A 25,849-nucleotide genomic window follows, 5' to 3' on the forward strand; every position below is an offset into this window, starting at 1 on the left:
GCTCGGAGGATCCGCGGAGGATCCGCGGGTGGTCCGTGACAAGCAGTAGCGAATTCCACCAAGCACTTGTCAACCAAGAAAAAAACATTAAAAATCGAAATAAAAGCAAATGATGAATGAAATGTCTGGTTAAGGGGGGACATGTACATAATCGCCTCCCTGGACTCCTTTCTTCCCTAATACGAGACGAATCTCTTTTTTTCTCCTCCTTTCCTTGCGACATTAGGTCTGTTGTTGGCGTCCGCAGTGCTTCTCACAACATGGGAACAGCACCATGGACGCGACTGCGCGCGGTCCCGTACCAAATGGGAAGCCGAAGTCCCTACCTGACTCTCGCCGTCGTGTGAGTTCCATCAGCAGTTGAGTCGGTCCCTGACTAACCGCCACAGATGTACGGCGATGTTTCTGGACCTTGCCAATCTCAGTGCCATCACCATCGCCCTTCCGACGATACAGAAGGAGTGGGGCACTACGGAGGGCGATCTGCAATGGATTATTTCTGCCTATTCGATCACGGTATGCCATTCACTCATGAGATCTCATTGGACATGGCCTGCGTGCTAAATCCCTCAGTTCGGAGCGTTTCTGCTGCTGGGAGGCCGAGGGGGTGACTTGTTTGGGTAAGTGTGCTCTCGGAGGTATTCTCAACATCATGCGTGCTAATGGAAACCATCGCACTAGTCACCACCGTGTGCTCCTCTTTGGCATGTCCTTTTTCGCGCTATTCACCATGGTCTGTGGTCTCGCCCCCAACTTCATTGGCCTAGTCGTGGCCAGAGCCCTGCAAGGTAGGCTCTTCCGATCCGTATCTGACCGTTGCGACCCAGCATTGACGTAAGGTCCCAGGAATTGGCGCGGCGTTTACGATTCCCTCAGCACAGGCCCATATCGCGGTGTGTTTCCCCGAGCCCGCAAAGAAGGCCCAGGCCCTGGGCTTCTGGGGGGTATCAGGATCCCTGGGTTTCATGTAAGTTGGCCCCCTCCCATCCCTCGTTGCCTCCCTAACATGCCACAAGTATCGGTCTTATTCTGGGCGGTGTCCTGACGGCCTATGTTGGTTGGCGATGGATCTTTTGGATCTCGCTCATTCTGTCCGGCATCATCATTCCCGCGGCGTTTTTCATCCTGCCACGACCCGATCGTCCACCAGCAGACGAGGCAGCGTCCCCGGGGGGTGACCTGGAGACTGGGCAACCATCAGCTCCTACCAACCGCCTAGCTGCAGTCGTCCAGCGGATTGTCACCCGCTTTGATCCGCTGGGCATTGCGCTGAGTGTGGCGGGAATCCTGCTCCTCACCTACGCGCTCACGTCCGCGAATACAGAAGGATGGGGGAGTGCGCGAATTGTGGCCCCACTGGTCATCTCGGTGGTCCTCCTCGCCTTGTTCGTCTTCCACGAGTGTCGGACCGCCAACGGGATCGTTGCACCGCATCTTTTCCATTCCACCTCCTTTAACCTCACCCTCGTGCTGGCGGTGAATACGTATGCGGTCCGCCAGGCGTGCACCTACTTCCTGACCCTCCAGCTGCAATCCTACGGCAACAGTGCGATCCACACCTCCGTCCTCTTCATCGCTCTGGGAGTGAGCGCCCTCATCTTTAACACGTTGTCCGGTCGACTCGTGCCCATCCTGGGTGCTCGCCTCATGGTATGTTTCCCAAGGCCCATTCCTCCTACTCTCTTCCGCTGCCATCGAGGCGAGAACATACCTTGCTAACCAGGAGGGGGTAGTTTATCCTCGGCTGGGGCTTCTCGATTCCCGGCGTGCTTCTCTTTTCCTTCATTGACCATGATACCTCGTACTGGCGGTATACCTTTCCCGGGATGGTCCTCTATATCGCCGGAATTGGTGCCGTCTACATCACGGCCAATTTCGTCGTCGTTTCCTCCGCTTCTCGAGCGGACCAGGGCGCGGTTGCTGGGGTGTTCAACGTGGCACTGCAGGTAGGCGGTTCAGTTCTCGGTTTGGCGGTCATTACGGCCATTGCACAGGGCATCCAGCGGCGGTACGGGGATCCATCTCTTCCGAAGGACGCGTACGGTCGCATCGGCTACCAGAGTGCGTACTATAGTTGTGTCATTCTCTGTTTCATTGCGCTGTTGCTCAGTGTCTTCGCGATTGAGATCCCGCCCAGCATGAGGGGAACGGTATGGAAGAGATTTCAAAAAGAGCAGACATCTTCTATGGAAGAAAAATGAGATTCCTAGGCGACAGTACCTGGGTGTTTCGAGTACGCTGGCGTAAGACTCGCCACCGGTGGGAGGAGTTAGACAGACAGACGGTGTTGGAAAAGCATAGAGGATTGTGCGACTAGAACTACATATACTGCATTAATATATTGGCATTTAACTCCTCGTTATGACATCGTCGTCCTCACGGAAGTCATAGCTACAGCAACACAATGCCAAGGTGGCTAGCCTCGCACACATTAAACTAATTCATTGGTACACCCTCAGATGCACTCGATCATCTTCATTATATGTTCATCAAGTTCTTCGTCCACGGTCTCTGGATGGGGAGCTGTATTGGCCAGATTTTGCTCCACTTAAAGCGGAAATATATAAATCAACGGTTACGGCCCCTCGCAAGATCTCAGAAAGGGGACCGAAAGACCAGATTCTAGTTGTCTGCGCGTATAACCGTCGGTCAAGGCTGCAAATTAGTAACTATAGTCCGAAGGATCAATAGACACTACCACTGTACCGCCCCCGACGTCACCGCACATCTCATCCATGCCACCAGCCGTCACGAGGATGATAGAAATATATCACCTTACCATTTATGCTTCACGACTCGAACGGGTTGTCCGGACATATAAACGGATGGGGTTCAGATGGTCTGTGCCATGAGTCAGGAGGCCTAGTTCCCCTCTCCAAGCGTTACATTCCAATGATGCTAACGGTCAGGTGAAGAATCGCACTGGACAGCTTTGATGCCAACCCTTGCATCTCGCTGTATGCCGCAGCCAGGGCGGTGTAATGTATGTTGAATAGGTGAATCTGCATGGCCGTTTGGAAGCGGCGTCTCCTTCAAGAGACCTGGCTGCCAGCAATAATTCCGAATTCAAGCTAGCAACCTCCAGTGGTGAAAGCCCTGTTCGATATGCCAGACTCTTGGTGTCTACGGGAAGCGAACTAGAGATATCAAAGACCTTGGACCGGTGGCAAGCTTCCCCGGGTTACCTATCTTCATTCCGAGGTATTCAGCACAATCCTCTTTACACACAACCTCTAGTTCCATAGCAGACCACGATTCCGATTTAGTTGCGTAACACATAGAGAGTCAAATTCCGCGTGATCGACCGAATCTTCTCCACGTCAGTATCTTCCAAGTACAAGGTGCAAAGTGACGTTGTCGCTGCAACTGCGAGTAGGCACCCAACACAGTTAAGCCACGTCAGCTGGGCATGTCGACGTCATAACCTGAAACCACTCGCTCCAGATTCATCGTTCACCGCAACTGGCCATGTCTATCGCTGTTGGACCGGCTTCGATAGGCAAGGAGCGGCCGAACAAAGAACTTAAGATGCCGTAACCCCGGAGACTCCGTAGGTCGAGAGGGTCCGTGTCTTCAACGTCGGATACTCGATTCTCTTGAGGTTATTAGAGTAGGATCTGGAAGATATAACGGAAGCAGTGCTCTAATACCTTATCGTCTCTTTCCTCGGGGTCCTTAGGGCCGTGGCGCTAGAAGTCGACGGCAAACACGGCGGCAGGAGACTTTCTGATCGAATCCTGGTCCCATTCTGGGCACAATGGCCACTCCAGTAGTTTTGATTATCGGGTGTGGAATTGCTGGTCCTGTACTTGGGATTTTTTACAAGCGCAAGGGGTACCACCCGATTGTTTTTGAGAAGGTGCAGACGCTGGGAGATGCCGGAGCGTCACTGTTGCTGATGCCAAACGGGTGAGTATCCGATACACCTCTGCGAAAGCTAAACCGCTAACCTGGTCGGAAGGATGAAGGTTCTGAATTTGGTTGGCCTCGCAGAGGAAGTTGCCGAAGAATCGCTCCCCCTGACCGGCTTTTGGGACGGCGTCTCCTCAGGGGAGACCTTGGGTCATTCAGGGCTTCCCGCGGCCTTCCCAGCCAAGTACAGGCACCCGGCGGCGGGGATCAAACGGGCCTCGATCAGTCAGATGCTGAAAAGGAGATTGATAGACATGGACATCGAACTCCGCGAGGGGTGGAAATTGGAGTCGATCCAGGAGAATGAGGATTCTGTCACGGCTATCTTCGACGGTGGGCGCACGGTAACCGGTTCGTTCCTCATCGGCTGTGATGGCATCAAGGCCGCCTCGCGGTGTGCAATACTGGGGATGCAAGGCATCGGCACGGGGATGCCGACCTTCACGGGCCTGGCGCAGGTGGCGGGCATTTCGCCCACACCGGAGTCGCTGGACGCCTTCCGACGTGGCAGCCTCTGTAACTGGTACGGAGACGGCAAACACGTTATCGCGTATCCCATATCGACCAGTCTTACCTCCTGGGCCGTCACCGTTCCCCAAACGCGAGCACACGAAGAGACGTGGCGTCTGTCTGGCCCGGCGGAGATCGAAACGCAGCGCGAGATGTTGGCGTCCGAGTTGGCTGGTTTTGAGCCTATCGTGTTGGACCTAATCAAAACAGCCTCGCGGATCATCAAGTTTGGCCTTTTTGATCGTGAGGAATTAAGCCCCGAGCAGTGGCATTCCAAGCGCTGTGTGCTGGTCGGCGATGCAGCTCATCCGACGACGCCTCACCTGGGACAAGGCGCGAACCAGGCTTTGTAAGAATACATATTTCCGGGATACTTGGTGGAGACAACGAACTGACCATGCTTCAGGGAGGACTGCTACCACCTTATGCAATACATGCCATGCGTAGAGCCAGGAAGTGTGGACGACGCGGGGAAGTTGAAATGCCTTGACTCAGATCTCGCGAGCCTCTTCCAGGCTTACGCCGAAAGACGCCAACCTCGTACGTCGGCGTTGGTGAAGGAAGCACGCGCCCAAGGCGACAGGCGTGTAGTAGCCACTCCTGCACTGTGTAAAGAACGGGATGCAGTCGTGGCTGCAGCATGGAGCAATCCCGACTCGGTCAGCGCCAAGTACGAAATATTGCTGAAAGAGCCGTTCTAAGTTAATCTTATGGCTTGGATGTAGTTCAGCATTCTAGTTGATCGCTCCGGATAATACACATAGAACAGGTCCTTGGGCGGCTGCTAACTTTGTCCGCTCTGTCGAGTATTCAGTCACGGGAACATCTCTGAATGGTTTCGAATCATAATCTTTCATTTGCAGCACACAAGTCTCAGCTGTGGCCGTGAGCTTTAACGTTGGGCCATCATGCGGTTTAAATTGTCATGCTTCCACGGTCGGTTAGGGACAAACGGGGGGGTGTTGTTTTTGTGATACTGCGGAGGATGTACGCTTGTCGATGAATGAGGAAATTGATATGCTTGTGGTTGATGCGACGGAGAATGTATATTCTTCAAGTAGGCAAATTCACCGGCTCATTCACCGGATCATAGGCGTTAGAACTGAGATTTGGTCCTGTAGTAGAGGGCACTCTAGGATGAGTATCATCCAATGCTAGACATTATTGTCTAAGTTCGAAACGACAAAGGAAGATGGGTGATCTATTACTATGATCATCTTTTCCGGATCTATAAACATAACAGGGATAATAAGGTACTCTAGTATAAACTACATCAGACACTCGTACGCTCCAATGTCACAGTATACAGGATGAGATGTTCAAAGTGGCTTGGTCCATCTGTGTCTGCTCATCTACGGGGGGCGAAGTCGCGCGCATGCACACTTCCAGATCCTGAACGGGACAGGAGCACCTTCAAAAGATCCCGGATATCAGTCAGGAGATCCGCTGCAGACGTAGGGCTGGCAAAGGCAGTCGCGGAGGAAGTGGGTGTAGCCGCCTCAGTGCTCTTGGTGGGAGCTGCAGTCGAGGGGGAAGGGGTCACGCTCGAGGACACGGCGGTCGAAACGGGACTTTGTGTGGCAACCGTAGTCGGGCTCGCGCTGGTCGGAGTAGCTGATATGCTTTCAGTAGGAGCAGCGGACTGCGCGGTCGAAGCGGCAGAAGCAGTCGCAGCGGTAGCGGTACTGGACGAGCTAGCGAAGCTTGAAGAGCCAGACGAACTTGAAGACCCAATCTCAGTAGTAATAGGACCTTCCTCCACGTAGACACCGGACCAGAACCAGTCTTCCGCCGCGTCGTCGGACTCACTGCCCGGCAGACGCAGCTGTCCGACGTGCCAGTCAGCGGAGTTGGAGGAGGTAGAAGCACTAACGGGCGTGACAACCTGAGTCAAGGGCTCGGAACCGTTGGATGCCCACAGGCCAACCTTCTTGGAGTCGAAGTCAATGTCGTAGGCGAAGTTGTACCATTTCCCTGCCTCGAGCTGCACCGACCACTGTGATTTTCCGTCCGCGTTCCAGCTCAGGGTGTTGTCGGAAGAGCCCGATGCGCCATACTTCAACTCGGTGAAGTGACTTTCGAAGAACGCAATCTGGTGCTCAAACGATGGGTTGGGGGGATTCGTCTCCTGGGTGGAAAGAGAAAAGTGATAATACAGGTGGCCCGAGCCAAGATCAGCCTTGGTCTGAGGGATGAGCTCGGAGCGCTCCATGGTCTGCCCATTCCAGAAAGAGGTTCCGTCCTAAGGGTCATGGTTAGGTGCAGTGCAAACATGTATAACCGTTCGCATGAACGCACAATAGTGATGCGCAGTCCCTGTGCGTCGGCAGCCGCCGGGTTCTTAAATTCGGAGGAAACGCCCAGATACTGGGACGTTTTGCCAGAGCCATGAATGTACCATTGCCATGCGCCGACCTGATTCGACCAGGACCCTAGAGCTGTTAGTCACGGTTTTGTTGACAGATGGAGGTTCATGTACATTTGTCAATATCGTCGACGGTCAGCGACGAATCGGGAATCCCGCTCCACAGCACGGGTCCAGCCAGTGTGGAAGCAGGAAGTGCGAGAAGAGTAATGAGTGACTGCATAATGAGGAGTAAGAATATAAAAACGAATGTAAATGACTTGTTAATGCGACCGGCACAGTTGGCCAGCAGGTGGGATTGCGGGCTTTGGCATCTTTAAAAGCACCATCGGGAGTGGGTCCTGTCAATATTAGGATGAAACATGGGAGATTGAAGCTTGTTCCACATTGATTATCGCTTCGGCTCTTCCTGAAAAGCTTGACCATATGCTGTGTAGTCGAACGCCGGAAATGAAGCACTAGATCTTCCGGCTTGCTTGGGATCTCTAGTTGAAACAACAGCATCGGGTGGTTCTCCTACTTGATCCATCCGAACTAGTCCACTAGTTTCACTGGTGGAATAACAGTCTTTCTGGTTTGGCTATTGCATCTGAACTTCGGCTGGTTTATCTGCAACCTGCCTTCTGCAGAGTCTCGAATCCTATGAAGCGACGGATTTTATCCACAAGTGAGGAGCCCTAAAGTGATTTCAAGAATGATTCGGTGGACGGTATAGCGCATAATTACAACTTGATACGAATTTGCTGCTTCTTTCTCACTTTTTAGTTTTCATTTATCTTTCTTTTGGCTCATCTACTTATTTTGAGATTGGATTTGGACTGTTTGTCGCCACAATTCCCGTCGTCATCTTGTACAAAGATGACGCGAGGGTGCGCGAAGATATCTTAAAAGCATTAGGACAAGATGGACCTTGGCACTCACGGCGGACTCGAAAAAAGCATTATGGGTCTCGGTTTTCTCACCCACAGAGCTCCGCTCCATGCTTTGAGTCTGGAAACCCGGTTCTCTTCGCATTGGCCCACATGAGAGTATAGATTGGTGACTTTTCCATTGGTACTGTCACCAAGGCATCGTAAGCGCGGCTGGACGGGAGGTTTTCCACACTCGTCGCGATACGACAAAGACGCGCCGCTAATGCATGGCAACTGCGCCGCAACAAGGATCTGCAGCCATTGAATGGGATGGACCAAAGCCAGCGTTTGCGACAGAAGGATATTAGTCTCCGACTTGAACATGCTTCCCCTCTTCCTGCTCTTCTTCCTCTCTTCCGTGTTTCTCGATCCATCGCTGATACAGACCGATTTACCCTCACCCCAATGTCGCCGTCGCCAGAAGACCAAGCAATGCAACAACTGCACTCGCAGCAATCCAGATTACTGGACAAAATCGACGAACTTCGCGCGGTGGGCGTCGGTGGTCTGGTCGAACTACCGCAATTGATTGTCTGTGGCAACAAATCGAGTGGGAAGAGTTCGGTGCTCGAGGCAATCTCGCGAGTCCGCTTCCCAGCCAAGAGTAGTTGCTGTACGCGATTCGCGACGGAAGTGATTCTTCGTCGCAGCACGCAGCCAAAATTCAAGGTCTCCATCGAACCGGGTGCGTCGAGAACGAACGAGGCCGAACGCCAGAAACTGCGCAACTTCGCGACGCAAGGGTTTTCCAGCTACAGGGATCTGCCGAGGATCATTGAACAAGCAACAGAATGCATGGGCATCAGCGATGAGGACACAGCCAACTCAGGGTTTAGCGACGACGTCCTGAAGGTCGCAATCTCAGGTCCCGATCAGCCGGAGTTGACTCTGGTGGACCTGCCCGGGCTATACACCTCAACGAGTCATGCTCAGGGGGCAAAGGGAATCGAGATCGTCCGAGGCTTGACGGAGAAATACATGAAGAGCACGCGCACCATCATTCTCGCGGTGATCAGTGCGAAAACGGATTATCATCTACAGGGAGTACTGAACATGGCAGAGCGATTTGACAGCAAACGCCAACGGACGATTGGTATTATCACGCAGCCGGACATTCTCGAAGCCGGCTCGGAGGAGGAAAGCAATTACCTGCAGTTCATGCGAAACGAGAAGATAAACTTGCGACTCGGATGGCATGCGCTGCGGAATCGGTCCTTTGAAACACGCGAAATGTCCGACGATTCGCGAGATGAGATGGAAAGAACATTCTTCGAGCAGGGCCGGTGGGCGTCACTGTCGCGCGACTGCGTGGGAGTCGACAGCCTCCGACGCCGGCTCAGCAGCGTGTTACTACAGCACATTCGTCGCAATCTTCCAGGTCTGATCACGGAGATCCAGGATAAGATTGCCGACCACCAGCAGAGGTTGGCAAGGCTGGGACCTGCACGGTCGACCCTCCAGCAGCAACGAGGCTTTCTCCTCGCCATCAGCAGCGGGTTTGAACGCATCACTCGTCAAGCCCTGAGTGGAATGTATGCGGATGAGTTCTTTACTGAATTAGGGGATGATACGCAGGATTCTCAGGATTTTCGTCGGCTACGGGCCGTAATCCGTGAGCTGAATGAATGCTTTGCCCACGCCATGAATATTCGGGGCTCTCGTCGGATTCTCGTGGATATGTTGAAGCAAAACTATGATTTACAACTGGAGAAGGACAAAATGTACATGGAAGATTGGTCCCCAGAATACGTCACTCGTGAAGCACTGGAGGAAGAGATCGGCGGACAGGCGCGTAAGAACCGCGGAATGGAGCTGCCAGGCAGTGCAAACCAGTTACTTGTAGGCAGCTTGTTCCGAGATCAGTCGAAGCCCTGGGAAGGCATCGCTCGGGTACACCTATTGCATACCTGGGAATCAGTAAAGTACTTCGTCCTGCTGCTCCTCCGACATCTCGCGGATGAACCTACATACACACGATTGGTGGAGACGGTTTTTGCGCCCCAGCTGGAGCGTCTGAAGGATACGCTGTTGAACAAACTTGAGGAGCTTACAGCCTATATGAAGCGCGGACAGCCCTTCCCCATTGGAGACAGCTTTCTGTCTAAAATTCGAGTCGCTCGCACCACCCGTCACCTTGCGGCGCTGAGGAAGGCCTTAGGCCTTCCCCGTTCAATCTTTGTACGAAACGGTGATCCAGAGTCATTTAATGCTCACGATGTAGCGTTGGCTGCCTCCAAGCTTCAATCGTCCAGTGATGAGTTCGCCGTAGCAGAGATCATCGACCAGATGGAGGCATACTACGATGTAAGTTCAACACATAAACATCCACAGAGCTAGTCTGATCAGCCCCGTTCGATAGACGACCATTGTGACATTCGTAGACAACATCGCAATCCTTGGCATTGAGAATTGTCTTCTCTGGCCATTGGAACAAATCTTCACCAGTCAGACGGTCAATAGCATGGAAGACCAGCAGATTCGGGAGCTGGCCGAGGAGCCGCCACATATTCAGCATGACCGACAGCGACTGAGTCAAGAGTTGAACCGGTTACAGGCCGGTTTGAATACTTTCAACATCTTTCACGCTGGGAGCAGCTCATTACGACCGCCGTCGATCTTTGTGAAGCCGGCCGTAGCCCAGCCGGCTCTTTTCCAAAGCCCGGACACGATTGCTCTACGGGAAAAGTGCAAGCCAAATTCCAAAAGTAGGTCTCCTGGAATCATGGGAAATGGTATTTCGTGCTAAGCTACCAAGCAGCGCCCTCCGCTCCCACGAAGAGGAGTCCCTCCCCACCGGTAGTGGCAGATAATAATAGAAACAGGAACACTACAGCTTGTTCAACACGCAATCAGGGCTCACTATTTGGGACACCCTCCGTTTCTACAGAGAACACTGCTTCTCCGCCTGTAGTGTCAGACAATTCCAGCAGCAAGAACACTACAGCTTCTTCGACGCGTAATGCGTTCCCACTATTCGCACCACCACCTGGTCCTACGTTTACCGGAAACTCTGGGACTGGAAATGACTCCAATTCCACGAATGCCAAGATGAAAAAGTCTGCATTTGGGCCACCGGTTGTTCTTGGGTGTGATAGTGCCAGAACTTCAGGACCATGGTTCGGTTCATCGTTTACCAAAGCAGATGCTGCTAAGCCCTCGGCAGGAACAGGACCGGGTTTCTTTGGGAGACCCAGCTCCAGCCAACCTACTGGTAGTTTCAGTTTTGGTGCGTCCAGCGACACCCCTACCAAAAATGATACTAGAAAAGCTCCAGCCACGGAGGGACCTCGCCGGTAGGATCGATTCGGTCTCTATGCAGATGGATGCAGTATGCATCTAATCCTTGTGATCATTGGCAAGCACCATCTTCTTTGGACGGGATGGGAATGGGAATCTACTTAACAATTATGGTCATCTATGTGCCTACCAGGGCGTTGATAGCTATTCTCCCGAGGGTAGTCAGTATATCCTATCACGGACTCTAGCATCGCGTGATATGCACGAGCTTAAGGCGGAGGTTTGCCCCTGACAAGGATTCCTGGCCATAAATATATATACTTCAATCCGCATAGGGAAGAGGAATGTGCCGTGGGTGTATTCAGGAGAAGATTCTTTGTCAACACATGAGGATATATATTGAGGTGACCGCCCTGACAAATATAGAATTTATAACTAAGTTGGAACCCGGTCGCCCAAGGTGTAATTTCTATAAACTGGGAGTTGATCGGGTACAATCAAGACGACTTACACCTACATTGCAACCAACAGCTGAACGAATTGAATTGAAAAAAACATACAACAGGAGGGATTCGCTGGTGGTCACCCACCCAACTACTAACCTCCCGGCGTGTGGCTTAAACGCGGCCAGAAGTCGGGTGCCTGCCGCCCGGGTGAGCTAGCGGGTGAGCCGCTTTACCGTCGCGCGACCTCGGGTGAGCTTGGGTGAGTGCACAATAGATGGGGTGAGCGGCTGGCCGACGCTCACCCGAGAACGCGCGATCTCGCGAAAACTTACCCAAAAGCGAACCTTATTACCCACTTTGCTTCCCTTCTACCTTATCTATTGGATAACACCTTTGCGCTTTAAAAAGCAGGCGTTCCTGGCCGCCTTGCATAGCCACAATGGCATTTACGCCCAAATTTTGGACTTCATCAGAGTAAACAGGCGGCAAACAGACGGCCACTAGGTCTTCTACTTCCCTTTTACAGTACTAGGAATAAGGCGACCTATTCCTGCTACTTCTTCAGAATACATGCCCCAGAGTCGAAACTTAATCTTGTCAGAATCCTATGCGGATCTTATGTTTTCTCTTTTGAGACCAGTATAGCCAATTCCTTGCTGCAGTTCTCTCTTATATTATGAATGATTTTGCGGGAGTGTACCTGGTGGGTTTGCGATTAAACACTTAAGAGAATTTGTAAATATTACTAGTAACTTATATTATAGCAAATCGATTAAGATTATCTCTAATCGATTCTCTATGTAATAAATAGATAACTTTAGGTATCTAATGATTTGATACAGCATTGGAAGTATAATGGTAAAACGTATTTCCTTCTATAAATCTATATTTTGGTGTCATATACCGATTATCGAAGTACTTTTGCAGTTATATAAAGAAAGACTTTTTACTACTACATCACCGATTCTTTATTAAATTAGTAGCAACTTAGGACAGTACATAGAATCAAATAGTATATTAGTTAAAACTACATGACGGCAAATGGAGTGCCTAAAAGGGCCGGAGTGACTGGACCTGTCTGTTAACAGCGCGAAACAATTCTTTCTACCAAAACATCAAGATTAGTGTAATCAAAGCAAAGGCGTAAATAACAAATACAAGAAAGATAGCCTACTTCCCCAGTGCACCAGTTCCTAGAATCATGCAGCTACAGCTTGTTCTGACTATCAGTCAATAGCTCCACCCCTCCACCCGCAATGCACACTTTGCCCGTTTCAACAACTCTTGTCTGAAAAGTGACTGTTTTACCCTCCTTCCACAGTTCGGTCCGGAAGGTCTGTCCAGGGAAGACACTCTCAATGAAGCGGCCCTTGATACTCTTGTATCGGCCATATTGTTGGAGGATATGTTTCCCCGAAATACCAAAGAAGCAGAGACCGTGAAGAATCGGGGCAGGAAACCCAACAGCCCTACCAACAGCGGGGTCTATATGCCCCAGATTTTAATCACCACTCAGCCGGTAGAGTGCCGCCTGTTCCTCGGAAGTTTTCTCTTCACATATGAAATCCGGCGCCCGTTGTGGGGGATTGTATGTCTTTGAGTTGCTGAGACGGGGCTGGGTTTGGCCGCCAAAGCCACCAGCATTTTTCACGAAAAGAGAGACCTCGTTGTAAAATGCATCTTCCCCGGTAGCCTCATCGCGTGTGATGTGAGCCATGGTCACAATGGCCGCTTTTTTCTTGTCGACCACCTCAAGGAGTCGGCTATGCGTAACGAGCTTGCCTGCAGTGGGAATAGGATATTTGCGAATCTCGAGGTATTGCTCCCCATGAACGTAGCCCAGTGGGTTCCACTTGGGCAAGATATCTTTGAACTCGACGGGCAAGCGCGAGAAGAAGGTTGGAATCGTCCCAAAAGTTGGTACCGGCTGAAAGTTCAGATCCGTCTCGAGAACAAGAGGCAAATCATTCCGTTTGGCCGTAACACCGAGGTCTTGAGAATACGCGTCAGATGTCTCCCAGAGCTAGTCGGGTGAGGTATGTGTGAACTCACTGTAAAGAATAACGTCCTTGTGGTTGTATTCATAAATACCGCCCCGGCCACGAGCAGCCTGCCCGGCCTCTATCTTTTCCACGGCGCGCGCTGTCTTCAGGATTTCCTTGAGATGTCGATGCCCTGCAGGTCCGTCCTCAGGGTACGAACTGCCACGCTTGTCGAAATTTGCAATCCTGTCCAATCCTGCTGGCACTGATTGGTCTGGCCGATAGGATACTGGGGATCCGGCACTCCTTTGAAGCCTTGTGCGTCCTTGCCAGCCACCGTTGACTTCATACACTGCGCCCGTTGATGGGAATGGGACGCGGTCGGAGCACAACAAGGCAACCATAGGCGCGCAGTAAGCAGGTTTAAGGTCCTTCGGAAAGCCTGGCATGATGGAAAGAAGATTTGGAGTGCTTGTGGTGGGAGCAATCACGTTCACGATGATGTTGTCCTTCGCACCCTCACCGGCAAGAAATTCTGACAATCCTACGAGTCCGCATTTCTGGCGAAATCAAATCATTAGGCGTTAGCATATCAGGGGCCAACAGGATTTGCAATGTATTTCGGTCGTGAGAACCTACCGCCGCTGTGTAATTTGCCTGTCCGAAATTGCCATATATCCCACTCGTGCTAGTAATGTTGACGATTCGTCCATACCTTTGCTTCACCATGTATGGCCAAGCTGCCTTGATGACTTCGTAAGTGCTATCAAGGTTGACACTGAACACAAAGTCCAACTCTTTCTCGGTCATCTTGCCGATGGACTTGTCCCTGACCGTTCCAGCATTGTTGATAATAATATCAACACGCCCATAAGCTTCGACAGTCTGCCTGACAATTTCTTTGCCATTCTGTGCGGGCGCAGTGACCCTAATGGCATGTTGACCAATCTCATGGATATCAGAAACGACAGGGGCAGGATCCTGGATATCGTTGACTACTACCTTCGCTCCCAATTTAGCGAGCAGCAATGCATACTCACGTCCAAGACTAAGGAGAGATACCTTTAGTAAGAGTTTTAGTCAAATGACTTCGAATCACTCACCCATTTGCAGCACCGGTAACAATGGCGACTTTTCCATGCAAGGATACTCTCTTCCCTTCCTTGTTATAGTCTTCTGGGAGGTCGGCCGCTCTTCTTAAGATGGATAAAACATCTGATGTACCTCTTGGGTATTCTGAGTCTGCGAAATTGTTTACTTCGTCCCATTTCTCAAGAATCGCCCCGGGTGTGAATCTCTGATCAAGTCTAAGCCCAGCACCCCCGGCCCGCTCCCATCGCAATGCGTGGCAAAGTTTGCCTCGCAGATAGTACATAGACCCAGTGGCTCTTGTGTTTAGCTTATGGGACAGTGATGCCACCAAGCCTAGAGCGGCATCACGATCGGGTTTCTGATATCCACTTGGGCCATCGAAAGGGGTCCCAGTCACAATGACTGCAGCCAGAATGTTTGCGCTCACACCTTCTTTGGCAACAGTCTCCACAAAACCAAGATGTGCGTAGCTAGAGACTGTCGTAATACAGATGTTAGCGTCGAACCTCCCGACCGAGAGGTACTCGCGATGCGTTTTTGACAGGAATTATGTGTTCACTTACTGGCATATGACAAATGTTCTTCGTGGTTAGGCAGCTCGTAGAGACCAGTGGTACTGATGAAGCGGCCAAACTTATGCTTTCTGAATATCGGCCAGGCGGCATGGACGGTCTAGGATATAATGATGACAACCGTCAGCAATCCCTGTGCTTGTCGGGCAAATTGAGGTATTTTACCTTGTACAATCCCTTGAATGCTACTCCAAAGTCAGAACTCCCGTCCTGAGGGTGAAAGCCCTTAAATCTCCGGTCATGTTCCGGGAGCGAATTGTAGATAATGATGTCCACTCGTCCAAACTCAGCGAGAGCGGCGGCGACAGTTTGGTCCCCGTTCTGGAGCGATGAGGAATTCGCAATTGCAATACCTCCAGTCGCCTTTATATCCCTCGCGATAGTAGTTGCCAGTATCTGGTATCATGTTAGACCCATAACAGGACACTCGTTAGTGAGGAATGATATGTAGCTCCGTACCTCGTCAGTGTCGTGGACAACCACGTTAGCCCCTGCCGATGCAAAAAAAGTGGCATAGTTCCTCCCCAGACCATGCCCACAACTGGTAATGATGACAGTCTGGTTGCTGAAATGCTGGAGCGCCATGGTGGATGTGTTTGTGCGTGGAAGAGCGACGAATGCGGCGTATAGACCGTGTCTTTAGTCTACTCACGTTTACTGTATTTCACGGTTCGCATAGTAAGATATAAGAAAATCAGTGAACCCTGTTGTGGCTCCCTTGCTGTCAAGATCTGTTCCCCTCGATTCACGGCTCTCATCCATACTTCGAAGATCAATGTTCCGCCGGCCCGTCGGAAGCTGGCTCAGGGAGCAGCAGGCGACCAGCCGGATGCCTTGCCGAGGAAGCAACTTATACTAACAATACACCCAGATCTGGTCCATTCCCCAGATTTTGGGGTAAAATAATGGACAAGTCACTTACCAATATAAGAACATTCCGAAGCTCCGAGGCATCGGCTTCCAGAAAACACTCGAATGTGCAGATGGCTCATGCCGAGCACTCGCTCAGAAGTATGACAACCAATACGTAGAATATTTACAATCATATCTATTCAGATTGAAATCGTGAATTTTCGCATGTATGCTACTTCTGTCCTTATTTGACAGCAAATAATCAAGCCTTCTTCGCACATCATGATAGAATGTCCTCTTTTAGGGCAACTCCGCACGGACATGTGGCGGGATCTCTGGCGGAGAAAGGTCCCGGGGACCCTATCATTCAACCAGCTCCTTCAGGAGTCGAAGGCAGCTCTGCCAGAAGCAGAGTTTATGCTCAAAACAGGCTTATTATCACAGTTCCAGATGGTGGATCCAGTGGCAACTGGCTCGACACAAGAACAAGACAATAACAAGTAGAATACTGAACTTGGTGAAGATAAAACACGAGCGAAATAGTGGACTAGTTCATTACGACTAAATCACTGAGTTATATAAAGATGAGGCGTAAACCATCAACGGCGGTGGAACATGGCTATAAGGCTGTACGGCATAGCCGGTGATACGGAAGCTGGTAGGGGTGCAGAGAGACTGAGGGTGGGCTTTAGAGGTTAAGCTGTAGATGTAGAGCTATCTTGTGTTCTTTTGTTTTATCTGCTATATACTGTTATCTTACTACTCCCGCAGCCACTGCAGGCAGTGTTCTACGGAGCCGCTGGACGGCTCAACCTTGCATGGCGGCCATGTAATATAGGCATGCTAGGACAGGATAATGACGACTACTACTACTACTACTACTAAATAATCACTGAAAAGATTCCTTTATTCAGAGGTAGGTTTTCGTGCCTGGTATATGTTTAAAATGTGAAATCCTTGTGTCTGATTATTAAATGCCTCAGACTTTGCATTGAAGAGGAGTTGATGAATCCTATCGGGCGACCAGCCTAGGATGCGGCTGAAAGGTGCAAGACTTAGGGACTCCATGCTCTGTAAAAACGCCAAACCGTACCAACGGCCAACCAGCCGCTCTTGGTCACCCTGATGCCACGGGCTGAGAGGCAGTCTAATTTGATGATGGCGGATTTCTGTAAATCCAACTTCCTGCAACTTATTCAATGTTTCTTCACTGCGATGAGCAAGTGGTCGCATACTCTGCTCCGTAGCTAGCTTAAGATTTTGATACCAGTACTGTAGGTGAGACTCCTTGAGCGCCCAATTGGCACACCGGGGCTCAAAATCGATCTCTACTTGTTCGAACCAAGCGCCACGACGAAGATGAGCAAGCACTCTGCGGTAGAGACTGTGCCAGCTGGCCACGCTGCCGCAGCCCATCCGGAGATGTATAACATCCCAGTAGTCTTCTCCCAAGTGCCATGGACTCTCGAAGTCGAAGGGAGCATAAAATTGACAATTCAGTGGATGGTTAGACGGTTGGATGGGAGAAAGATCTACGCCCACAACGGATGCACCTGGGTTCCTCTCTGCCAGGTCGATGGCCCAGAGCCCCGTTCCACATCCGAGATCTAGGATCTTGGCACTGGTAGGGTGGGGGACGTGGATCAGACGGTTTGACCTTATTGCTAGAGAAAAAGCCTTGTGGAGGAAATCAAGGCGGTCCTGCTCTTGTTCATCGCAAGGGACCATATAAACCCCTTTTCGATATCCATGATACATCCTTTGATTTTCGAAGTAGAAATCGTGATTTGGTTTGCTTTCGGTGGCTATTTGCGGATTGACAGATGCCCTTTCATGACCTTCTATTTGTGAGGATAGAACCGGCCCGCCAGGGCTGATTGATTCCCCCTTTCGCATTATATCTTTTGGCATTAAAATATCGACACGGTCCACATATTTATTCAATAACTCTGAAGCCATCTGGTCTACAGAGTGGTTGTCTGGTCTCGAGTCTTTTGTGGGCTGAGCAGTTATTATGACCTCGAGACTCATCATATTTCGGGGATGCCCCACATGCCCCACATGATCTCTTTTATCCATGGCCGACAAGTAATGAAGAACTGAGCTAGACGACGTGGCGACAGCACTTTTCGCTTTTAATACCATCGGGAGACACGTTCTCTTGAAAGTTCGAAAACAAGCGTCGAGTCGGGGGCGAATCGATAAAAGAAATGAGAGGAATAAGGTTGAAAATCTGAATCCTCCCAAGGTTAAATGAATTTCCTTTAAACTAGGGGTTTTGTCGGACCGCTGAATACGCTTATGAGCTAGTATCACCAATATCATGAATAATAATGCATCTGCATTGAGAGTAAGGTCTCTAGCTTCCTGAATCTATCTAGGAGAACTGAATAAAAGGTAAACAGAATGGACTAAAGTAGGACCGAGCGGCTGCTGAATAATGTATAATCTGACCCACTCTGGTCGACACCTCAGTATCTGCGGTCAGATGTTGAATATCTAAATAAATCAGTGAATGTTGCCTGTTAGGCAAAGATGAGGTCTCGAATGTTAACTAAACCAAGCATCTTGATGAAATCTTGGTGGTTTTGGTCAGGGAGAAGCTTAGTCATTCTGTCTGCAAGCATTTCGGCTGTAGGAACCCATTTGATACGGCTCCATTTTGAACTTCCTGGCGAAGCCAATGTCCATGAATATCACCCACTTGTCGGGATCGACTTGCACCCGTGAAGCATATGGCTGATCTCTTGCACTATCCGGGTCTCATTTGCTTTGTGGGAGTCCAATTCTTCTAGAATTGCTGGTGGCCATCTAGAGGGGTCCTGAAGCAAGGCATCCGATTTGTGTTTGGGTAATCCGGGTTGCCGATTTGATCACGAGCAGTCTATCTTGCTCAATGGTTGGATTCCTATCGCCAACCATTCCTGCCTTGCAGACACTAGATGGAATATTTTGAGACTGTCATAGCTATGACTGATTGCTTTCTGTTTCTATATCAATTACATAAGTTTTGTATGGAGAGCTTAAATTTATGTTCAGCAACTGGTGCTCCCTTGAGGCATCCAGGCGGGCTCTCCACCGCCTGGTCTCTATTCTTGCGCCTTCTGCGACTCCTGCGTTTCTCTGCACCCCCAACCCCCGGACAGTGAGCATTCTTACTGGATGATCCGTCCAGACCAGCTCCACCCACAATGCGTCCAACACGGCTAAGCATATGCATTTGATCGGTCGACAAAGAGTCAAGTCGATTGTCGAGCATCCCATCGTCGACGGGCTTGAGGGCTAACTCTGGAACCCATTAATAATAACCTGTCGTGCTTATCATTGGATAAGTAGTTGTTCGCATACACAAGCTGGTGGTCTTGGCTGCTCTGCATAGCCACAAAAGAATACTGCCGGCAGGATCGGCCGCAACGAGGATTGCATTGGTTGGTTGGTCAGGACGTCTTTTGGTTCCCTTTTCCCTTGCCGTTTTGTGGTTTCATTTTTTGGACAAAATAGAGGTACGATATTGTGACAGTATAATTTAGATGTTTTGTTGACATACCTAAAACTTCTAGCGTTCCCAGAGAATTATATTGCGCAAAATAATTAGTTCCCTTTTTGTTGAGCTGCCTGAAGATATTAGTTGAGTTTAGTAAGCGACGATAAGCACGTGATGCACGTGATGTTGCTAAGGTGCTCCCTCCGAAGACTCCTTCAAGACGGATTAACTATAATCCATATTCACGTGGCCCTTAGTTAGACGTTGAATAGGATCGTCAACCTGGATTAGTCAACCTATCAACCACTCACATCAACAATTAATAGAACTGTGTCCGTTCTTCAAACCAAAAAGAAAGTTCAATGTCGGATCCAGCACCTACTATATCTGTACTACCGGATCTTTTGAATTTCTACTCCATGTCGTCAATCAGGTGCCAAAAGTTCTTACGACTATTATAAGATGTCTCAATACGCAAGACCTGACACCAGCAAAGCGAGACCCATCGGAGGGAAGCTGAATACATTTCGGGAAAGCTTTAAAGCCACATGCGAGGAGCTGGGACTGACTGCGAGTTTGGATGCTATAAGTCAATTTGATAATGAAGGTGAAAATCTACTACTTAGCTTTATTGTACCGCGTTCTGATCGCTTTCAGATCTTCAGAATTTAGTGCTCGACTTAGTGTCAGCATTGCGAGCCATCCCAGATATGCGAAAACTCCCGTCCGCCAATGGTCGTAAATACCTCCTGAGCGACCTTCTTAGACTGAACGCCGTGATTAGTTCTGATGATTTCGTGGTCGAACGTTTCATTCCTTTATTGAGAGCAGTTTTAAACCAAGAATCGGAGGATCACATCTGGGATAGCATATACTCTACTGTCCGTGAATCTACGCCCCCCCCAAAACTGGTGCCTTTCCTCAATCAGACACCATTTTTGCACACCACGAGCAGCATCGTTAACTCGTCCGAACACCGAAAACATGTGGACACTGTGTTGAAGGCGGAACTGGGGTCTATCTTTCTCGATGTGCCGAATTTTTTTGAGACCTTTTTCAACTCCGTAAACGGGCATGAGACAGCATGTACTACTCTTTTGCAGCGATGCAAGACAGGGGATAATCCATTGTATTGTGATGGGATTGGCTGGTGCGATTGGCCCGCTGACGCTCAAGAGAAGGAAGTTCTGAAGTGGATAAGTGGAAAGTTCGATCTGGTTAGAAGCTTCGTCGCGGAACAAAATCCCAGTGCTTCTCTGTGCAGAACTGTCTTAGCCCAGCCAGCACAGCCACTACAAGGCTCTACAGCCGCCCGGAAACTGGATATCGCGATAGTCAGCAACTCGGAAACTATTCCCGGGCAAATACCTCATTGGTCACGTATTCTGGTTCCTGGAGAATTGAAAAGTAATCCAGAAGCTGATACAGTCTCGAAAACATGGCGCGACTTGGGTAGATATGTGCGGGAAGTATTCACTACACAAGACACGCGTCGGTTTGTGCTGGGTTTCACTCTCTGTGGATCCATTATGCGATTGTGGGAGTTTGATAGGGTGGGGGCCACTGCATCCGAGCCATTTGATATCAACAAGAATGGGCTGAAGTTTATATCGGTAGTTACCGGCTACCTATTATTGGATAACGAGCAGCTAGGATATGACCCCACTATTATGTGCTCTTCAGATGGGACGCGCACTATCGAGGTTATACGTCATGGGCAGCCAGAACGCCTTATCCTTGATGAGCTTATGAAAAGGAGTTCCTGTGTTGCTGGCAGAGCTACAACTTGTTGGAAAGCCCACCGTGCAGGGGGTGAAGCGAATATCCCCCTTGTGGTTAAAGACTCTTGGCAGTATCCTGTGCGGGATGAAGAAGGCGTGCTACTTCAGAAAGCTTTGGAAGGGGGAGTTACTAATGTCGCGAGGTACTACTCTCATCAGACTGTCGAAGTGGGAGGGAAAATCGACGATGTACTCAGAAATATCCGTGGAGAACTTGATTTGATAAGTGCTAAGCATCATAGGCCAGCATGCCTTCGGGATGAAGGAATTACAAGGAATGGCCGTTCTATCGGTAGTATGGCTGGTCGAAAAAGATCTTCCAGCCGTACCGGCACTGAAATACCACCACCTAAGAAACGCACCTGCTCGAGTTCCCCGAGCAAAGATAGAGGGAACTGCGACGAACAGAATCGAGTACACCGTCGCGTGATTATCCATGATTACGGCAAACCACTTTATAAAGCTAGCTCTCTTGTTGCCATGCTCACTGCCTTCGACCGTTGCATGGTGGGCTATCATTCGCTGTATATTAAAACAGGGCTTCTACAGGGAGATATATCTACAGGTAACCTCATGATGAACGAAGACGATGATAATCCTTCTTGGCCTGCATTCCTCATCGATCTAGATCTTGCAGTTCAAGAGAGACGCGACCGGCCTTCAGGAGCATGGGGTAAAACGGGAACGAGAGCTTTCATGCCCATAGGGCAGTTACTAGGCGACAAGTTGTCCTGGGTACATGGACTAGAATCCTTTTTCTGGGTACTCTTCTGGATTTGTATCCACTACGAAGGTCCTAATGAGAAGAGCTTGGTTATCAGGGAATTCGACGAGTGGAATTATGTGAGCATGGAAGAGTTAGCCAAGCTCAAACTAGGAACTGTTTCGGACGATGACATTTTTGAAAGCACCATGGACAAGTTTACAGAATATCATAAACCACTGAAGCCATGTGTTGATGAGCTACGAAAGGCCGTATTTCCGAATGGCAAGATACGAAGGAAAGGAGATGAGAGCCTTCTCTCTCAGATGCGTGAAATAGTACAAAAGGCACAAGATGCTTTACAGGAAGCGTCTTTATAACATACAACTTCTGTCAGGGTTGAAGGCTTGTACTAATTAGTTTTCCAAAGGAAATACGGAAAAAGGGCTACTGAGAGCTTCATAGCCGGGTTGTAGATCAGTTTTGTCTGCCTGGCCTGCAGCAGTGGTAGCTTGAATGGCCACTGCACGAATTCCTCCGAATAACGGCTCACCTGGTCATAATGCTCTCTTGCAGGGGCCGAAGAGGAACGGAAACGGACTGAAGGGGAACTAAACGGGAAAAAGGGCGCAACTACCGACCATCCTTTGGATTCTATTCGAGTGGACCACAAATTGGTCCCAAGTTGGCTGTGCCCCTTCGGATACGACAAATCCTAGAGGCCCGATGTCGAAACACTGTCGGACTCTTGATTCAAGCCATGCAATGCCAGAATGAAAGCGAGGGTTCACTAAGGTCACACCATTGTAACCCTTGGACGGTCAACACGACATTGACAATCTGGACCACCACTGCCCGACCGTGGAGCTGCCCCCACAAGGCCAAGACATCAGCCGGCACGTCACCGATGTGAAACTTTGGTAGAGCTTATATTACAGCTGCTGGATGCACGCTGTTCGGGCTTATGGAGCTTCTAGGGCACTGTTTACGATCACGGCATACTAGCCAGCAATGAAAAAGCTCTGGGACGATGTCTAGAATTGATTTTAAGTTAGACCAGGGAGAGATGGTATTAGTAAATATATGAATCAATGAACTAGGTCCCCGGAAATGTTAGTAGTGAGTAATGAATAGACGAATATCAATATTTACCTTACTAGAATTGACAGTATATCTTGCACATAGCTCTCAAGCAAATATCTTTCCACAGCTCGACCATCTGGTACCGTCGAGCGGCCTTTTCAAGGCGAAGTTGAGCAAAACCCTCTCCCTTCCGTGAACAAGCTGCACAAAGGCAGGTCCATCTTATCTCCGATCATCATCTGACTAAGGGATGAGTCAGCATCCAGAGTTGGGCACCCACCCCGCCTTAGTGTCAATACAATTTGGTCTTGCCCCTCCAGTAGTTTTCACGCGAACAGTCTTTTACCCAGGAACCCCCGATCAGGATAACTGAGGTAAGCTACAAAAAGAGAGGTGAGTAGAATGAGTTCAATTTTCGGAATTAGGTGACTGAGCTTTTACACTATTAGTAGATGGCCCTGCTGTCAACAACCAGCTGATACTGACTGGATACTGGACGTTCTCGACGAGCTAGATAACGCGCAAATGGATGCCCTGGCATCTTTTCTCGAACGAGCAAGCTGGACAGAAGACGGCGAAAATCTGTATTTTTGCAATGACACAAACCTAGAACCCATGTTGATAAAGGCTGCAAATGATCTTCCAGACTATCTTCGTGGCTACGGATTTCAGGCTTGGAAGGTTCTGGGAAGAACGAGGATACAGGCAACGAATGGATACATCATTCCTATAACTATAATTTCCAGCCAACCCCGCCTGTTATCCGAAGTATCACAGCCGCTTCTGCTTCCGCGATCTCCGGTGCGCTTTGATAAGGAGCCTCTGATTACGCCAGCACTATACCTGATTCTCGCACTCCCTCCCGCATGATCATTGTTAATAAAATCAATTCAAGCGCTTGAAACGTCAAAATACTGGCTAGGCCGTGGGTGATGTACACCTTCCCCGGGTTGCAATACCTGCTGTTCTGTTTGCGACGAACATGAGGGCGGGTTGGTCAAGTTCTGGAATGGGAAGACCTGCGGGTAGTTCATAGGAAGTATTGTTGATGCTGGCTGATGAGGGAAGACCTGCGGGTGATTAGTTGGCGTCATTGTAGCTGCCATGGGCAACGGGAAGACTTGAGGGTAGTTTGTTGGCGTCATGGTTATAAAGGTCGGAGGGTCAGCCCCTGTCATATTGCAATTGTATTGAGACGTATTCGAGATTATTGGATCCATATCGTGTTCCCGTTGTCTGTTAATAGACGCCTGCTGCATAGAACAACGCATCCCTGTTAAAATGGGATCCCCATTTGGCGATAGACGGGCACCATAAGGCGCTGTGTTTTGCGCAATTCCCTGAGTCTCTACTCCTTGATGACTTGTGGGCATTGTAGCTTGATAATACCTTGAGGTTTGGTTCGCATTTGGCTGAGAATTTGTTTCAGACGGGAATGGCTGGTTCTCTTTAAACTCGTCAGTTACTTTATTCCCTACTAATATAAAGTATCCATACCGTAGACTCCACTCCTTTCCAATGTATGTGACGAATGCTGTGCTGCATTATGACCATTTGCGTATTCACTTCGCTGCATTCGAGGCGTACTTGAATGTTGTGCCTGTGAGAGTCCATGCTCTAGGACTATTTGTAATAAGCCTTGGAGGGGTGTAAAAATGCTGTCGATTTCCGCATTTGCGGAGGCATGCAAACCTCTATGCAGTGCTTCAACGTCGATACCTTCTCGCTTCAAACGCTCTAGCATTAAGATCCGGTTCGGTTTGTGTGCTGACTTTGGGACATCTTTCGTCCATCTATATGACGGTTAAAAGCTAGACACCAGCGAATGGGTAGAACCTACAAAGATTTACTGCCATAATCAGGGAGGATGTACAATACTCCCAAACCGCCGAGATCTTTCGCTAGTAACTCGTATCTCTCTCCGTGGCCGACCCACTCCCGAACCCTGTTGCGAACCACATCAAGTGAGTCACTACTCGAGCCGCTGTTCAGTATAACTTGTGCTATAAATTCGGCAGCGCTAAAATACTGGTATTGGCTTCCTGGCTCTACCCATTGCTTCAGTCGGTAAAACATGACATAAAGGAACCTGAGGCGGATCTTGTATAGATCATGCTGCCTCTCATGGTCAACTGTCAATTCATACCACCTGGCAAGAGAGTTACCAGGATTGCTTGTGGATGGACGTAGCGTCCCAAGGCTATCCTGGGGCCCGTGGGTATGTCCTGCGTCTTGTACCGGCTGTATCTCCGGGAACAAAGTTTCGCGCTTATCTACTAAGTCTTGCACGACTTGCGAGATATTAACTCGGCTGAGAGGACGTGCAACAGTTCTCTTGACGGCAGACTCGCGGGAGGGCCCACGTATGTCTTTGGGGATATGTCGGCAGACGCTTTTTACGGCTTTAATGATAGTCTAAAGGAGGCAGAAATTAGCGCACGAGTTGGAAACAGGGAGGAATGAATACCTTGTCTTTCCAGTCCCAGGAGGAACTATCCAGCCGAGTCTTACCCTCAATTTCCGCACGCTGACAGGCAACCAGTACATTTTGAGCCAGTTGTTTACTCTCGACGACACCCATAGAGTCGATGATATTATGGTGTTGTATGATAGAGCGCTTGGAAATGAGTGGGGTCACCGAAGAGTGGAGAGCTCGGCGGGCAATTAATATGGAAGGCGATGGAGCTAGCCAGTCGGTCGAATGATGTTCCGGTATTCCGGTAGTACGGCTGGCACCTAAACTTTGACAATAACAACATGGTTATTAATTCGCACCATGCTTAGTTAACTAGCTATAACTTATTTAACTATCCACGGATTTCTTCTTATCTGGCTAGTAATACTTATGTGGCGAATCACATAACTGGTGACCATCTTAGGTCCCTCTCAATGAAGAAAAATAAAAGAGAGAAAGAAAAC

The 25,849-nt window shown here is 49.6% G+C and overlaps 9 protein-coding genes across 9 annotated transcripts; 5 read left to right on the top strand and 4 right to left on the bottom strand.

Annotated features, from left to right (window-relative positions):
* The first annotated feature begins 146 nt into the window (after positions 1-146).
* BDV37DRAFT_265361 (major facilitator superfamily domain-containing protein) lies at positions 147-2,475 on the top strand. The gene is made up of 7 exons (XM_032083772.1): positions 147-343; positions 390-516; positions 574-620; positions 682-788; positions 847-967; positions 1,017-1,650; positions 1,734-2,475. Exons 1-7 carry the CDS (start codon positions 261-263, stop codon positions 2,199-2,201), a joined length of 1,587 nt encoding a protein of 528 aa, XP_031934909.1. The 5' UTR covers positions 147-260; the 3' UTR covers positions 2,202-2,475.
* A 1,282-nt stretch (positions 2,476-3,757) lies between these two features.
* On the top strand, positions 3,758-5,123 carry BDV37DRAFT_289293 (FAD-dependent oxidoreductase; the record flags this gene model as incomplete). Its single annotated transcript, XM_032088425.1, has 3 exons — positions 3,758-3,909; positions 3,962-4,771; positions 4,829-5,123. The coding sequence occupies 3 exons, from the start codon at positions 3,758-3,760 to the stop codon at positions 5,121-5,123; spliced, it is 1,257 nt and encodes a 418-aa protein (XP_031934910.1).
* Positions 5,124-5,770: 647 nt separating this feature from the next.
* Positions 5,771-7,010, bottom strand: BDV37DRAFT_276811 (glycoside hydrolase family 131 protein; the record flags this gene model as incomplete). Its single annotated transcript, XM_032085634.1, has 3 exons — positions 5,771-6,664; positions 6,721-6,854; positions 6,902-7,010. 3 exons carry the CDS (start codon positions 7,008-7,010, stop codon positions 5,771-5,773), a joined length of 1,137 nt encoding a protein of 378 aa, XP_031934911.1.
* Positions 7,011-8,103: 1,093 nt separating this feature from the next.
* Positions 8,104-10,995, top strand: BDV37DRAFT_289295 (P-loop containing nucleoside triphosphate hydrolase protein; the record flags this gene model as incomplete). Its single annotated transcript, XM_032088426.1, has 3 exons — positions 8,104-10,002; positions 10,058-10,403; positions 10,457-10,995. 3 exons carry the CDS (start codon positions 8,104-8,106, stop codon positions 10,993-10,995), a joined length of 2,784 nt encoding a protein of 927 aa, XP_031934912.1.
* A 1,593-nt stretch (positions 10,996-12,588) lies between these two features.
* On the bottom strand, positions 12,589-15,741 carry BDV37DRAFT_291915 (peroxisomal hydratase-dehydrogenase-epimerase; the record flags this gene model as incomplete). Its single annotated transcript, XM_032089059.1, has 8 exons — positions 15,487-15,741; positions 15,193-15,423; positions 15,019-15,127; positions 14,467-14,932; positions 14,003-14,411; positions 13,434-13,923; positions 12,939-13,373; positions 12,589-12,866 (listed from the first exon to the last, which is right to left on the bottom strand). Exons 1-8 carry the CDS (start codon positions 15,610-15,612, stop codon positions 12,589-12,591), a joined length of 2,544 nt encoding a protein of 847 aa, XP_031934913.1. The 5' UTR covers positions 15,613-15,741.
* A 1,044-nt stretch (positions 15,742-16,785) lies between these two features.
* BDV37DRAFT_289297 (class I SAM-dependent methyltransferase) lies at positions 16,786-17,607 on the bottom strand (the record flags this gene model as incomplete). Its single annotated transcript, XM_032088427.1, has 1 exon — positions 16,786-17,607. One exon carries the CDS (start codon positions 17,605-17,607, stop codon positions 16,786-16,788), a length of 822 nt encoding a protein of 273 aa, XP_031934914.1.
* A 2,054-nt stretch (positions 17,608-19,661) lies between these two features.
* On the top strand, positions 19,662-22,501 carry BDV37DRAFT_53145 (protein kinase family protein). Its single transcript, XM_032090837.1, has 2 exons — positions 19,662-19,970; positions 20,021-22,501. The coding sequence occupies exons 1-2, from the start codon at positions 19,826-19,828 to the stop codon at positions 22,225-22,227; spliced, it is 2,352 nt and encodes a 783-aa protein (XP_031934915.1). The 5' UTR covers positions 19,662-19,825; the 3' UTR covers positions 22,228-22,501.
* A 677-nt stretch (positions 22,502-23,178) lies between these two features.
* On the bottom strand, positions 23,179-25,548 carry BDV37DRAFT_265378 (uncharacterized protein). The gene is made up of 4 exons (XM_032083773.1): positions 25,398-25,548; positions 24,771-25,345; positions 24,428-24,723; positions 23,179-24,377 (listed from the first exon to the last, which is right to left on the bottom strand). Exons 1-4 carry the CDS (start codon positions 25,509-25,511, stop codon positions 23,821-23,823), a joined length of 1,542 nt encoding a protein of 513 aa, XP_031934916.1. The 5' UTR covers positions 25,512-25,548; the 3' UTR covers positions 23,179-23,820.
* BDV37DRAFT_53152 (uncharacterized protein) lies at positions 23,245-23,810 on the top strand. Its single transcript, XM_032090838.1, has 2 exons — positions 23,245-23,323; positions 23,380-23,810. The coding sequence occupies exon 2, from the start codon at positions 23,456-23,458 to the stop codon at positions 23,798-23,800; it is 345 nt and encodes a 114-aa protein (XP_031934917.1). The 5' UTR covers positions 23,245-23,323; positions 23,380-23,455; the 3' UTR covers positions 23,801-23,810.
* Positions 25,549-25,849: the final 301 nt, after the last annotated feature.

Source organism: Aspergillus pseudonomiae (genome assembly GCF_009193645.1).
Source record: "Aspergillus pseudonomiae strain CBS 119388 unplaced genomic scaffold BDV37scaffold_150, whole genome shotgun sequence".
Lineage (NCBI taxonomy): Eukaryota > Fungi > Ascomycota > Eurotiomycetes > Eurotiales > Aspergillaceae > Aspergillus > Aspergillus pseudonomiae.